General features: G+C 41.0%; 1 protein-coding gene across 3 annotated transcripts in view; it reads left to right on the forward strand.

Annotated features, from left to right (window-relative positions):
• The first annotated feature begins 853 nt into the window (after window positions 1-853).
• The window catches only part of LOC125718495 (netrin-1-like), a 37388-nt gene continuing 21598 nt past the window's right edge, over window positions 854-16643 (forward strand). The window contains exons 1-3 of one of the 3 annotated variants that reach the window (XM_048992385.1): window positions 854-933; window positions 2182-2264; window positions 6914-7958. In XM_048992385.1, coding sequence (XP_048848342.1) covers window positions 6944-7958 — 1015 coding nt within the window. In that variant the 5' untranslated portion in view covers window positions 854-933; window positions 2182-2264; window positions 6914-6943. Of the gene's footprint in view, window positions 934-2181; window positions 2265-6290; window positions 6577-6913; window positions 7959-16643 lie in introns of those variants that run through there. The other 2 variants (XM_048992384.1, XM_048992383.1) reach the window with 2 other exon arrangements.

Here is a 16643-nt window from a genome sequence, read left to right on the forward strand (position 1 = left end):
TTCACGCCTCTTGCATGCTGCTATATTTCCAGTAAAGGACAGTGTTGTTACATGTGGCTAGTAGTCATCTACAACATTCACTTACATGAGCTGCGTCTAATTTTAGCCCAGGAGCGACGTTAGGTCGGGGGTATAACCCGGAGTATTTTAGCCCAGGGGCGACGTTAGGTCGGGGGTATAGCCCCGAGTATTTTAGCCCTGATGCCAATTACCCTCCAAAAACAAAAAAGTAAAGCCTCAGGTAAACTTGATGTAGCCCCTGATCTTTTCAATAGCTAGAACCTCCCCTGCAGGTTTAGCTAAATGGGCAGTTTTTTTGTTGAGCTGTGACCCATCCATACATCCATCCATCCGTCATAGCAGAGGGTGACCAGAAACAGTCAATTTTGTCCTCGTTCTGGGGGAACTTTGATAAATGATGCCACAGTTCAAGTCTTACTACCCCGGGGACTTTATTACTGACATTTTAAGAAGAAAATAAATAAGTAGCATATTATACTGTATAGCAATCTGACTTTTTCAGCCGCGCCTGGTCCACTTCTATCACACATCGTTAGAGAAACTTCCAGTAATTAGCCATAGCAGGCGATTAGTTGTGGCACTTTGGCAACCGCGCTCTGAGCTGTCAGCTCGAAATGACGAACGATCACACTGACAAGTGCGCCGCCTATTTGCGCGTTTCTCTATGTAGGGCAATCGTGGTTTGTTGGGTGCGTGTGAGAAACCTCACTAGTTAGCATTCCTAAGCGTTGTTGTTTAACTTTAAAGTTGTAACATTGTTTTCTTTCCAAACGGCTCAATTTTAAACATGTCAAATTATTTTGTTGACCAGCACAACAGCTAAGAGGCCCACCGAGAATTCTCGCGAGACTCCCGACTGGCCCCTCCGGGCCTGCAACCATCCACTCAGGGCCGCATATCTGGGTGTGGACGGTAGGGACCTGTCCCAAATGATACTGTGGAACTACTATGCATGTGTGTTTAGGGGGGCAGAGGGTACGAGGCTTATTTGGTGCCTCCCAATGCTGAAACCAAACCTTCACCTTTGTATCCATCCATCCATCAACGAATCAATAACCAAACGACAAGTGTAACATTCTGTTGACACCCTGGCTCAGGTAGGCATGGTCCTCCAAACAGAACCACAGGAAGGCCACAGCTGCCAAAGGACAGAAACCGGAATCTATGTGGTTGGTTAATTGGTTTTGTGCTTAGTGCTAAAATTGGATTCACAGGTGCTTGATGTGGATAATGTATAGTGCACAAATTCACTAGTAGCACTACAATGCAATTCACAAAAGGTGTATCGTCAACTGAGGGACATTGACATGGTCAGAGCCCCCCCCTGTCTTCTACAACAGCATAGTTAGCGTTAAAAAGTGTACACAATGATAACATTTATAAGGGAGAGCAGTAAAATGTGTTTAAAGTTTTATTAAATAAGATAAAGGGGGCACATGGTGAACACTGTTGTCTTACGCCTCTGGAACCAGGGAGGTGTTCCATGAAGCAGGTTTACTTGCTTAGTTAGTCAGATTTAAGGTTGTCTGAGCGAAATGTAAGGTGAAGCTGTTGTGAAGTCCATTTAGCTAAGATTACCTTAAATCCTGCTTCGTGGAACACCCCCCGATGCTTGAGACTCGACCCTAGCTTAACATGTGTGAGGTTTGCATGGTCTTGTTCCCCCCATATCATTGTTGGGTTTGCTCCAGTTTCGCCCCCTCGCCCCACCTCAGTCCAAAAACATGCTGAAGTGAATTGGAATTTTCCATAGATGTGCACCGTGACTGCAATGGGCTGGCCCCCCATCCTGGGTTGTTCCCTGCCTCGTGCCCATTGATTCCGGGATAGGCTCCTGACCCCCCGCGACCCAGTAGGATAAGCGGTTTGGAAAATGGATGGATGGATGGATATTCATTTACTTTCCATTAATTTACTGAGCTCTCAGGGATACTCATTTCATTTCCTGTATCTATTGTATGTTGTGCGGTTGTGCATTTGATAAATTTGATTTGATTTCTTTAGTCATACTACGTTAAACTGTTGTTGCACCTTTTGTCGGATGTTGTAATCGGGTTTTATTGTTTTTTTTTTCAGATGAAATGAGTCCGTTGTGACAGTTTTCATGTAAAAAATATTTTGACTGGCGAATTGATTATGTCCTACGTGTCACGCCGGTAGGAGAAGCATGATCCAGATTCCAGCTGTGGTGCCGTTAAAGACCCTCGCAGGGGACTCGATCGCACAAAGAACAGCGCGAAAAGGTAACAATGATGGAATGAAGGGTTACACCCCTGAGATGCACTTAAACACGAATGAATCTAAATGTTAACAGGAAACAGCTGGGGATGATTAACATGGGGGCAGGAACGAGACGCAAGATTGACAGGTATATAAGTGGGGCTCGTTACAGTCATGCTGGGGAGAAGAACAAGGGGGTGTGGCAGACATGACGGGCAAGGCATGACGCCCAGGGACGGATTACGGACCGGGCCAGTGGGGCCGCTGCCCAGGGGCCCTTGGGGTGCAGGGGGCCCGTGGGGCCCCTAGCCCAAAACAATTTGCAATGCTTATCAACAATGTATTTTCGTTTGTCTATTTTAGAGGGCCTACATTCTTTGATCCTCTGCCTACAAGGGCCCCTGACCCTATAGGGAGGGCGTTTGGCTGCCAAGGGCCCTTGAATTGTGGTGGTTGTGGTGGTGGTGCTGGGGGGAGGGGGGGGGGGCCTCGCGAACGTTTTGCCCAGGGGCCCACACAACTCATAATCCGTCCCTGGTGACGCCACCCCTATTTCTTACACAAACATACATCTCTTACATCTCTGTGTTTCATGCAACAGTTTGTAGACCAGCGGTCTTTTTGGTCATACAGTATATAAATAAGCTACACGTCTATCACAGATACTTGTAAAACGGCAACCTGTTATTTAAGTTCTTTTTATATTTCGTTTTAAATTTGTAGTCTCTTGTTCAATCCCCAAACATTTAAATATTTAGGCTATACAATTCACAAGACTAAATATTAATATACCAAAATATGATTAACATAATGTTACAGGTGAGCATTTGCAATAAATGCGAATATAATGAAAGTTCACGACTAAAAACATGCTGCAGGAAGTAATTTCAAATGAATATGTTCCTGAAGACTTTTTAGACGGGAACACAGCGACACCTAGTGCGACTACCTACACTAAAGAGCTGCAGTTTAAAATAACTAAGATAAAATGCTCGTAAATACACATTACGTACATAATGATGGCCATAGAACTTTTTCTCCTTTAAGATTTTGTATGTCGTATTCGTATTTTACTGACTTGTGCACAATTTACATAGAGGGTTGCCAACTTCGGTCAGCTGGCTTGCGTGAGATTTTCAGTTCGAGACAAGTCTGCGCACACATTTACATGTATGTAACAATTTTATTACCTTGTAAATAATATGTAAGATTTGCAAACTGCCCCCATCGCTTTTGCTGTCGCTAATTTTAGGTTTATAATGAACTAATATAGATTTGACGTAAGATTTCTTGAGCGTGAGTCTAAAAGCGCGAGTGACATCACATGCGGGAGAGCAGCCCTGTACACAGGTAAAGGGAAGAGTTCATTCACTTCTGCTTATAGTTAGCTTTTCAAGGTAAGTGCCTTGAAATCTGACTACACACCGACAAATACATGTCTTCAATTAAACGGTTTTATCTTTGTAACACAAACAGAATGGTTTAGCCTCAAACACGTGGACTGAAATGTTACGGTTTCCCCCATAGTTCACGTGTAAAACAAAGATTAAACTGAGCATGTGCTGAGTGACATGTCATTTGTACATCGTTCCTGATTTGAGAAATAGGCTTTGTTACAACTAACCCATGTTACAATTGTCCCCGGTCTCCGCTACACGTAGGCCAAAGCTGCGAGGTGTCAATTCAATAGAAACTTCAGATCAGTATTACGGGCCTCATCTCATGATCCATACGTTACATGTATACTATAATATAAACTCTGTCTGCTGCGTAGAAAACATGTTATACATACGATTTGGATATTTAAATTCTTTACGATTAATCTGTGCGTTATATCACGAAGACCCTAAACGGAAATTAATGCATTCGTCGCCGTTCTAGTGCTTATTAAACAATTTTTAGCGTTTTATATATTTAACTGCCATAAAAGAAAATATCTTTAAAGCGGATTAGAATATCGTTATCTGCGATGGGCTGGTCCCCCATCCTGGGTTGTTCCCTGCCTCGTGCCCATTGCTTCCGGGATAGGTTCCGGACCCCCGCGACCCAGTAGGATAAGCGGTTTGGAAAATGGATGGATGGATAGAATATCGTTATTATTGCTTTGTCATAATCCCAGCAAACACGAGACAGCTGCCAGATGTATGTATTGTGGCGGTAGCTGTCTGTGTCCGCATAACGTGCAAATCAGCTTCAGTATTTGGACGTCTAACTACGATCCCTCTAAAGCATTGATATAAAGTTCAAAATCTTAGAGATTTTTTGGACGTCTGTGGACGTGCAGGTCAGGTGCAGGACCCAATATTGGACGTTCAGAAGACGTCATTAAAAGACGTCACAAAACGTTAATTCTGGCTCTTCATAGGACGTCAATGTTTAATGTCCGACACGACGTTCAAAAGTAATATTTTTGACGTATCTTTGCTCAGTGGGATCAGACAAAAAATATAGACAAACGCCAATGAATACTTAATTTCCTTTCCAGTATGGAACAAATTGGATTAATCTCAATCATAGTCAAAAATGTTTTTTAATAGAAATATCATCTGAAGATGAAAATAAACTTCATTAACGCCTTACTAACACTGTTAGTTTGCAAGTTATAATTTCCTATTTAATTTGCATATAATAATAAGCACGTGACTAAACGTCAATATTTCTTCACGTCGTCGGGAAGGAAAATATATATTTAAGGTGTATTTATTTAAGCTATTTGAGTTATAATACTGTTGTTGGTCTAAAGACACCCGTCCTTTGCTTACTTTAGCATTAAAATATGTAACGGTTTCATGTAGCTGAGATTCCTATAGAAAATAGTGACACATCAGTAGAATTTGAATATCACAGTCGGCAGCAATAATACATTTTAATCAAGTCAGCTTGTGGTATTTTTTTTTCAAAATACTTATCAGTTATATTAATTATGTAGGCCTATATGTTTGTCTAGTGTTCAGAACAATTACTAATTTATCGGGTGCGCATAGCACTGTACTCCAATACTCTTAATATTTAAATATACAAATACCCTTTTGGTGGCAGTATCATCCTTTGCAATTATGTTTTTCAATAAACTGGCACCTATTACGAGTCAATAGAATATACGTGTCAGCGCCGCGTAAGGGGTTTAGCTGAACATACTTGTGGTTTCGTTTGCATACGTTATGTTTCAATAAATTAAATACCAAATATTCTGTGTTGTAAGCGATTTTCTTTTGAATTCTGTGTCCTCAAGAATTTTAAGCCACATACCAACAACACAGAAATGTAAAGAATATAGGCTATATATGATATACACACAACGTTTTTGTTTATTAACCCATGGTGTTAATAAATATGAAAAGTGAAATATTTATTATATAGAATAAAATTAAATGTTGGTTTGAAAATTGTTTGCTTTTTAATGATCTATATACAGATTTTATTAGTAACGTGATATTGGGCGTGCTGTTTACGCATGGGAAATTTGATTTCCCACAAAATAACTGGCCTTTTTATGGTTTACTTTGAACTGGAGGTCGACATTCCAAACGGAGTTCATTCTGTCTTTTTGGTTATAACTAAATTGCATCCTATCTATTCCATATTAAGTTATACGTTCCGTTTCCTTTAACACTGCTATTCTAGAAATAAGCATTTCAAGTTATTTAAAATATGCATATTGGTCTTACTTGAAATAGGTGACTAAGTCATGAACGCATAAATTGTGCATGACGTTCTTACGCCATCTGATTAGAGGTATATAGTTCAGTCTCTGAAATAAACTTAATCGAGTCATGCACGTGACAACATAATAATTCACATCATCAGTCTTTCGAGCGTTTAAATCAATTAAAGATAAGTTACCACTTTACTAAAAATGCAAAGCAAAGTACTGCCATCCAGTGATGAATTGTGAAGTATGTTCGATTTAGATTTTTGTGTGTGTGTGTGTGTTGATAAGCTACCAGTGGATGTCGTTGTTCGTTCCTTTTCCGTTTTGGGTGTCACTCCATTAAAAGGACCTCAAACGCTACTGTGACCTAACTGGTTCTTGACATTCTATAGTGATTGTGTTTGCGGCAAGACACCTAGAGGTAGAAAGAGGGAGCAAAGGGAAGGAGGGGGTGTCGAGTTTGAGGGACACGGGGAGGCTACATCGGGATTAATACTGTAGTTTCGAATCCAAGTTCCCAGAGAGAAACACGAATAAAAGCGTTAAGACAACTTGTGAAAGAAGAGACTTTTTTTTAAAACTGACTACAAAATTATACTATTCCGCCAAGCTGAACTGTTAATTCTGCGTAAAGTGCCCTATGTGGACATTTCTTGACCTCGTAAGAAGATTTAATTGACAATGTATGAAGAGCGTTTAGTACCTGTATCTGATTATGTATTTTAAGCAAATGGTACAGCTTGTTATTTGTAGTATATACTATCCAATGTTGCTTTTATGTTTGTAATTGTGTGAAGACGTCTACCAAATTGTTCATACGTGTTTATCTGTCATCACCTATACGGTATTATTTATTAGCGTTTTTTTTAAAATATAGCATCGAAGTGCAAATGTACCATGCTTATAGCTTAATGTTTCGTATTCTTTGCATTTTATGTTTAAAATATACGTGTAGAGTTATCCGGTAAGATTGTGAATATAAGAATAAAGAATACCTTTTTCCACGGCTGTGTATTTCAGCGCAAGAGACACTGAAGAACGGGGATTACAATGTTAAGGATCCTGGAACCCTGGGTCACTTTGGTGGCTGTGTCCCTAATGGCCGAAAGGGCGCTTTGTGGCTACGGGATGAGCGTGTTCGCAGCCCAGACATCTCCGCCGGATCCATGCTACGACGAGAACGGCAACCCCCGGAGGTGCATCCCTGATTTCGTGAACTCCGCTTTCGGAAAGGAAGTGCGCGTTTCCAGCACCTGCGGGATGCCCGCCAGTAGATACTGTGTGGTGACCGAGAAAGGCGACGAACGGAACAGGAACTGCTACACTTGCGATGCCCAGGACCCCAAGAAGTCTCACCCACCGGCATATTTGACAGACCTCAACAACCCCCACAACCTCACGTGCTGGCAGTCGGAAAACTACGTGCAGTACCCACAAAACGTCACCTTGTCATTGTCGCTGGGCAAGAAGTTTGAGGTCACCTATGTGAGCCTTCAGTTTTGTTCCCCACGACCTGAATCCATGGCCATCTATAAATCAATGGACTATGGAAAATCGTGGGTGCCCTTTCAGTTCTACTCAACACAGTGTAAGAAGATGTACAACAGAGCGAACAAAGCAACAATCACTAAGCAGAACGAACAAGAAGCCGTTTGCACGGACTCTCATACGGAAATGCATCCTCTTTCTGGGGGTCTTATAGCGTTTAGTACCTTGGATGGTCGACCCTCGGCGCATGACTTTGACAACTCTCCCGTCCTTCAGGACTGGGTGACAGCCACCGACATAAAGGTGACATTCAACCGGTTGCACACTTTTGGCGATGAGAATGAAGACGACTCGGAATTGGCGCGGGACTCTTATTTCTATGCAGTTTCAGACCTGCAGGTCGGCGGGCGATGTAAATGCAATGGACACGCTTCAAGGTGTGTAAAAGACCGAGATGGAAACCTGGTGTGTGAGTGCAAGCATAACACCGCTGGGCCGGAGTGTGACAGATGCAAACCTTTCCATTATGACCGTCCATGGCAACGTGCAACCGCTAGAGAAGCTAACGAATGTGTCGGTAAGTCCGTCAAATTGTTTGCTTCTCTCTCTTTATTTGTTAGCATTCCCAGCTAGATTCATTTTCAGCAAACCTCCACAAGCAGCAAACTATTTTATATCAAATTATCTTGATTTGCATCCCAGGACGCTAAATAGGCCGATAAGATTTTTGCGTTTACACTAAAGATTATATTTTCCTTTGTATGACAGTAAGAAACGTTGGGATTCGATTCATGGACATCAGTAACCTAGGCGTAGGCCTAATTGATAGTTTATTTATTATAATTTATATAATGCGTAATTAAAGATAACATTGCGATCTTTTCTTGCACTATTTTGCAAATGAAAGCAATTTTCTTTTTAGATAGACACATTTTTTCGTTCATAAATGAACCGATTGATTTAGTAGTAGACTTTGAGAAATCGGAATTCGTAAGTTTATAAAACATCAAATTAGGAGATTATGGTTAGTTTTTAATTCATGTAGCCCAGACGGTTAAGTTTTAGTCGTAAAATAAATAATACATAGGGCAAAATCATAACTGGTATTTACATGTGTCCGGAAGGATGATTACATGCTATTTAACTATCTATTACTTCAATCGTGAATGATCTTGTGAAGGCCAGTGCATTTATTAAACTTTGAAAATATATACACTCCTTACACATTTACGCATTATAAAAATCCTTAAGTCATAATGTAAATGCGGATATAAAAGTTTGTACCGCAACTGCATTGCATTTTCAGGCAAACTGATTCATATCACCACACAGTAATTTATCAGTGCGTAAAACTGACACAGAAATCTCAAAGAAAACATTTTATTTACGCCAATGTATACCTTTGCCATCACAGTTGAAAGGGCTTTGTTTTGTTTAATTATTATGATAAATAATAAGCAATCAAAAGCTTCTGCAGGGATTCTGCAGTTTAACTGAAGTAAACAGGATGCAACTGGTGGAAAACGACTGAACAGGTGTAACATCTAGCAGTATAATATAAAAATAAGCACACAGACAAGTGCAATGTCGCAAATCTCGGCCGTGTAGCTGGTCTCATAAATGAATGTAACAGTTGGCCTAAAATAGACTAAATAATTTCGTGGTTTGTCACATGCAACTCGAAAACCAATATTCATAATACCGTGACTATTAATGAAATTAAATATTTACAATCAGTACCCTGTAGTTCAAGTTCACTTTTGTGATGCATTCAGTGCCTATTGGATGGTCATACAATCAAGGTCCCTCTCAAATAGACGTCATCCTATAATAATAATAATAATAATAATAATAATAATAATAATAATTCTCTCGGCGTTATTTTCTTGGCCCGCGAGCGCGTGCCCTAGGGCTATGCTCCCCACAGCCCGATCAACTACAGGAGAGGAAGGCGGCGCTTCCACTGCAGTGCCGTAACTGCAGGTGTTTGTGCAGCGATGATGAATGCGGTTAAAGATTGGCGGCGCTCAGACAATGCGATTCCGGCCCCGGGCAAAGCGGACAGTCAATCATTGGTTTCCCAGGGATGGCCATTTACATTGTACAGTTCCGTTCAGCTTTCAAAATAGATGCCGATTTAAATCGCGTTAACTGTATGCCATTTTAATTGTACAGAAGTCCTGATTGTACAGATTTAATTCCGATTATTTGTTTATACAATTTGACCTACCAGTATTAAAACATAATAGTGTGGTAGAGTATATGAAAGTCAGTATAAGAGGCGACACGGAGGCAGTTAATTAAATCGAAGAAACCACTTGAACAGAATGCAAAATAAAATGCAATTATCTTCTGCTTCTTCTTATTAAAATAATAACACTTAAGTAATTAAATGTATTAACTCATTATCAAGGTATATATAGAATTCGAAATATTATCTAATCATTTTAGATAATTCCGTCTGTGTATGAAACTACAGTACTCCAGGGATTTTGTTTAATGACGGAGAGATTAGAAAGATATTTTTTCCAAGTTTTATGTAGTGTCATTTAAACACCCAAATTCTTTTCTTTCTTTCATTTCTTGGCACAGAACATGATTTTATATATATTATATAATAATTGAAAAGCTGACGTAAATTTTACAAAAGACATTTGGGATTATCAGGCGCCAACAATACGTACGTTAAATTAACCACAATGCGGTGCGAATAAAAGACGATTTAAACTCCAAAATTCGAAACTTTTGAATTACTTTCACTGTTGATTAATACAGTACAATAAATATCTAGAATTAATTGCTTAAAGGCCATTTCTGCTGGACAAACGTGGTCATTTACAAATTTGCGCAAAATGACAGGTTTTTTGTAACTTACGACACAAACGTTTCGATTGTGCCCGGAGCCCCGTTAGTATTCGGGCGTTTCCGTAAATCTCACTTTCTTCTGGAACACATTCGCGCGCGCGCACTTGCAGGTACCGCGGTAAAGAACAGATTCCAAAAAACCAAGTGCTACTCCAATAGACTAGAAGATCTATGGAAGGTTTAAGTACAGTTTTTACTCAGCCTACGTAGGTGTAATGCAACCCGAAGATAAATCAGTTTCATCACGGGGTACATAATGTTCTTGAGAAAGGAAGCATCCATATTTTTCTTCATAATTTTCTTTTAATGATTTATGGTCCCAGAAGTGACTCAGGATAGTACGTCTCCTATAACAACAACAAAATAATGGGCTTTAACCAGTATAGTGTTCACTTTCACCCTAAAAGTTGCTTATTTAAGTGTCATTGGAGACCTCTTTGTCGTCATTCAGCAGAGGGATTAAACGTGAAACGCGGCAGTAAATACCCATATGGATAAAAATGCAATTACTCTGAAATAAAAGTAAGTGAAGACAAAAAAAAAAACAATGACAGAACACAAGACTGTGACTAGCAGGAGCATAAATTGATTTCACAGTGTTGTGAGGCTGTTCATGCACATCATGAGGTAATTCTTGTCCCAGTAGTAACTGCAGTTAGGCAATCAGATGACCCAGTAGACCTAGTGGCCCCTGTGGACTGGAGTTTCCCCGGCATGAGGCTTGCGGACGAATAGGGATTCCGAACGATTGCACGTTCTGTGAACACAGCATCACGGGAGAGAGGCGACAATACAGGACACCAACAAAAAAAGAGGAAAATGATGATTCCCCAAACACTTCAGGCGTCTCTCCCAGTAGGAGCACATCAAAACAGATGCTTCATCTTGTACGTTTGTAGAAACAGCACACATCCCTTTGTGAGAACTACATTTTTAAAAGTAGCCCGGGTGCAGTGCTAGTGGCGATATATGAAAAGCTCCTTGCCAAGTGCATTTAATCCAAGTCAAAATAGAAGTCAAAATCAATAATATCTGTCATTTCTCATGCAAAGTGGGTAGTATTTTGCGTGTTAAAGCATTTTCATGTGGGGAGTAATCCATCAACTGAAAAAAGAAGCAGAAGTAATATACACTCTGTGTGAACTCAATCAGCGAGTGCAAACAGAGACTGTGCTCTCTTTCGCGTCCATGGAAGCATTTGTGATGTTATATACTATAGAAGTTAAATAAAATGATTCCAAAAGTTAATAAAAGAACAACTGCTGTTCCCTCCATTAGGACAGAACTTAACATTAAATGGTACATTAATGAATTTGTTACCTCAAGCTAAAAAGCACAGTGTCATAGAATTCCAAATTAACTGTCAAACTCACTACAGGAACTCCTTTTCCTGTTCGGGAGATCACAAGCACTCATTCTTCTATTCGTTTCAAATTCTGTTAAGGTACTGGCCTGAAGGAAAGCCACGTAAAAGTCTGTGCCTAATAAAATAAGACAATAACACAAAAAAGCTATTTGTCTCACTGCTGGTACATACACCTGGCAGCTGCACCATGCCAATAACCAGAAACGATCTGGCAGTTGAGCTGTGCTGTGGGAAGGTAACGTCGCATCAACTAATCACAATTAGAAATGCAGGTGTTTGCTTTCAGTTAAAGATATCTCTGACTGGCAAGAGAAGTGAATCGCTGAACTGTTTTGCCTGAACAAGCTTGCCTGCTGGTATAGAAAGCAGAGAGAAGAATCTTAGTAATCGCTAAAGTTTTTTTTACAATTTAATAGGTACGTTTTCAGAGTGCGGACCCCATGCTAACACTGGGCATACATGGAGTTTACCCACATTTATTGTAGGCCAGGAGAGTAACAGCCAGTCTCTCTGATTTGATCTCCATGAATACATCTTTCTCTTCTTTATGGCTTTTGGGGAAGATGTGAGTGACCTGTAAGTAGGCAGAGTGCTTACAGTCGTGTTGTTATTGTTTTAGGGCATTTCCAGTATCACTGACTGATCGTGAGATCCATCCAGATCGCGACTCTGTAAAAATATCCAGCTGCAGAGTAGGGTGTAAATCTCCGTCATTTTGGGAAAAAAAAAGATACTATGAAACGTTGTGATGTTCTGCAAAGGTCAAGTGAAACTCAACCAACTTCTGTTGGATTAGGGTTTGTGTCTAGCTAGGATTCTTGCTGTGGGAAATCACATCCCATCCAAGTGAGAAACACCCAAGCTAATCCTCTAGTTCACTGAGCTGCTTCGGGCATCACACACACAGTGAACACCACGTAGATGCGGCAGAGAGGATGAAAGCATGCTCCTCCATCGCTGACTGACATGGAGACCCAGTCAGCCCTGAGTCAGGCCAGGAGCCCCGCATTGTCCCCACTGCCACATACTTGCAGTTTGTATATTTTTTAACATTTTGTGCATCCAATGAGAAATATTACTTATACTGGTATAATTCCTTCAGTGCAGTACTGCTGCAGCAAAATTAAATCCTTTAAAAAATTTCGATTTAATTATATATGAGATCTCTTTATTGTGATAGGGAAGTTTCCTTTCTTGAGAAACGTTCCCATTGGTTGTTCTTGTTGCCGACAAAGCTCTCTGCTATGCTGCGTATACCTATCCAGCTGGGGTCTCTTGCCCCCCCCCCGATGTGTGTAGGTCACCTTTGCCGAAACTCTTATCAGCATTTACTGCTTGTTTTGTAAAAGCTTTGTAATATTTATTCAGGGTGCTACGTAAAGTTAGACTGATGAGTCGTCCTCTAGGTATTCAAAGTGAGGTATAACACTCGTTCCACCGACCCCATCTTGCTCCCCATGACACATGTAGGTGAGAGCAAGCTTGGCAGCGAAGGGCAGCCTCCAGCAGTGACATCATGGAGCTGGGGGTTAAGGGCCTCGCTCAAGGGCCCACGGACATGTGACTGTTAGGCCACGGCCAGGGCCGAGCTCAAACCGGCGACCTCCCCGTCACAACCACAGAACCTGCTGAGCCACATGCTGCCCCTGTATCATATAGCCAGGATATCTCTCTCCTAAGGGCAATAAAACAGTCGTGACAAGCAGTCACACAACCCGATACCAGAAAAACTATGAATGAATTGTGGATGAATTAGGCTACGTTGAAGCAAAATGTTAGGATAGAAAACTAAACAGATTGAGAAGAACAATGAAATTGCCGGTGATTTGATGTTGAGTTCAGGATATCCATCTTAAAAAAATAAATATTTATGAGCAAAGACTTGCTTTATGGTCCTTAATCTGTGGTAGAAGTCACCCTCATCCACACACAGGATGACAAGCCCACAGAAAATCCACCGCTTCTTCTCCATCAGCTACTACAGTAGAATTCAAACTACTATTGTACCATCCATGATTTACATATTTTACTTGCAAAATAAATGCACTGAGGTTCAATTAAAAATGTTCAGAGAGATAACCAATCAGATTATAGAGGAGGTGGGCCTAAGCGGCTAGAGGAGGTGGGACCAACCAATCAGATGTCTTGGCCCCGTCTCCTCTAGCTGCTTGAACCCACCTCCTCTATGATTTAATTGGTCATCTCTCTGAACCAATCATTTTTTCATTCTACCCTCAGAACATTTTATGTAAGTAAAACTCCCACGAGCGATTTACTCAGTATCCTTTAAATGCCCAGCTGTAAACCATATCCTTTAAAAGCCTTCATTTGTCAGCGCTGTCGCTAACAAATGTAAGTACCGGAAATAATATAAAACAGTTAGAATGGGCCCTGAGGCCACCAGTCCCTTGTTTAGTGACGTTCTCCCCTTTTCATAAAAGCAATCAGCTGAAATCTGAGGTCATGCTTCATATTTTCTGCAACAGAGTGATGAAATTTAACTCTTCTTTTTCTCATTAGTTTAAGAAGGTTTTGTGTTTTTAAACCATGATCTGTGTCACAAAATAAATTGAGACAGGCCTTACATCAATGGTGAAAGGACATCCTGAGACATGGAACAACGGTTCACGTACGTTATTATATGTCAGGTGGAAAGGCACACTCTCCACTCCTTGCCCTGAATTCAACAAGTGTATCCGCATGCTCTACATAATTGAAACACGTTTCACATGTGAGATCTGGGGCGACCAGTGTTTTAGAGAAAACTCCTCAGTAAAAAGGTCACCAGCCTTTATTTTGGTAGATTTTTCAACACATAATTCAGGACAGGCACAGCACTGCAGGAAAAAGTTTTGAACAGAAAGGATGTTAAATATGTCTGACTGGACCCCATCTATCATGATTTCCAGGCTTCTGTCCTATATTTGCCTCATCGGATTTTACTTATCTTGTGGTTTGCGTTTGTCTATTGACTCATTATCAGACTTCTTGGTGCAAAAAAAACTTTTCATTTTATATCTGTGTGAACCAATGCTCGGTGCTGAAGAGCCCGCGTTGGCTTTGCCGACTGTGACTCACGTTGTTGACTGACTGACAGCAAGGTCACCCAGTAACAACTGCTCCTGGCTGAACTAGTACTTCAGAAATAAAAGGCGACTAGTACCATTCAACAGTAAGGGTGAAAGACCTGAAACTACCAACAGGGGGCAGTTTCACATCACCCCACCTTGAAGTCTCTGGGCGAAGACTTTGACTTCTCAGAATGACCGTTTACTATTCTTGGAAGTAGGTGCACCATATTTTTGACAAAAAGATAGACAGCAGATTGTTGGGTGGTGGACAGTTGTCTCTTCCTACTGAGCTGCAAGAATCCCATGGACCATCCAGGGACCCTTGGATTGTGCCAGACTTGTGCTCAGATTGCACTATTGTCTTCTCTTGTTTAATTGTGCTTTGTTGTATTTGCACGTCTTCATTGATGCAGTTGTGGGACTTTTGCACAAAAGCTAGCAAATAAAGTGACTTGATTTGACTTCATGCCCATGCATCTTGGAGGACATGCTGATGATGGGAAGCTCAGTGTTTAGGAAAGCAGAGCAATAACGGAGAGGTGGGAGGCTTCTGGGAGAAACACTTCATCACGTGTTCACAACTGACATAATTTAAAGAATCATATCCAGCTATATTACTTAAGACAGCTATCAAATGAAAAATCTGAGGTTGGAAGCTCCTGCTAAGCAAGTATGACAATGTCTGCTCTTAAATTTGCACTGGGGATGTGCAGTCATTCCTCGGGGCTTCACGTCTGCCCTAACAGAGCAGAACCACTGCTTTATTCATTCAGGCAGCGAGGGCTGGTTCCTATTCTGAGATACAGTATTTGGTTTCCCCAAGAGTAGGAGATCCCATGAAGGAGAGGGTGGAAAATGTCACAAGTTAGGAGACCCAGTAACACACTCACGGAAGAGAGGAATTAGATTAAAACAGAAGATAAAAGAAGCCAGTCATTAGTATTTGTTTTGTTATACAGTGTGTGTGTGATAAGCATCCCCCCCCAATGTATAACAGTTAAAATGGCTGTCCGCTTATTCACAGTGTGGCTCTTCTTCATGGACGTGTCTATTTCTGAGAATCTTAACAGGAAAATATGATAAATAAATGCAACAGGATCATTTCCCAGTGGGTCCTACAGTCTGTTCCTCATGGATCCATAAATTATACCCCTAAAGCTAGAACCGCATTGTTCTCCAACAGGGAGTAAACAAGTGAGCCTAAAAGGCACAAGACCCATAAAGCTAGAACCGCATTGTTCTCCAACAGGGAGTAAACAAGTGATCCTAAAAGGCCCAACAGCCGTAAATTTCATGATAGTTCATTCACCCATTTTCCAAAACTACTTATCCAGTGCAGGCTCCTGTTGAGCCAGGAATCCGTCTCAGAAAGCACAAGACACATGACAATGTCCACACAAGGATGGTCCAGGACAGGGAACAGGCCATGGAATTATGGGAATACAGAGGTACCAGTTCAGCCAAATCGCTTGTCTTTGGACTGTAGGCGGGATCTGAAGGACCCACTCAGACCTGCAAGCTGCACAAGTTACAGAGCAGAGAATGAAACTGGGTCTGACCTGCAGCCATTCTGGAGATAGGCTGCTGTGTCATTCAAAAGCTCCTCACCTATGGTTCTACTGTAGCCTAAAATAAGCTAGAACAAGCAGATGCATTTTGCATACAACACAGCATGAATGTATTTTAGTGTGAAAATGTCATGACATATTTCTAATAGTAAAGGAAATATAACGCTATAGGGAAATATTAGCTATTTAGCATACTGACCTAACACTGGGTCAGTGCGAATAGTTGATGCTGGCCAGCTGGAATAACAGGACTTATTTGGCCTACAGGGTTTTAACCTACATCAAAATGAATCAGGAGAGGTACTAAACAGCTCTATAACTGGTTAATGAGCACCGTTACCATACACAGCAGGCCAACAACAGCACAAGCTAAATCAACAATACCCAGAAGT

This window comes from Brienomyrus brachyistius, chromosome 22 (genome assembly GCF_023856365.1).
Source record: "Brienomyrus brachyistius isolate T26 chromosome 22, BBRACH_0.4, whole genome shotgun sequence".
Lineage (NCBI taxonomy): Eukaryota > Metazoa > Chordata > Actinopteri > Osteoglossiformes > Mormyridae > Brienomyrus > Brienomyrus brachyistius.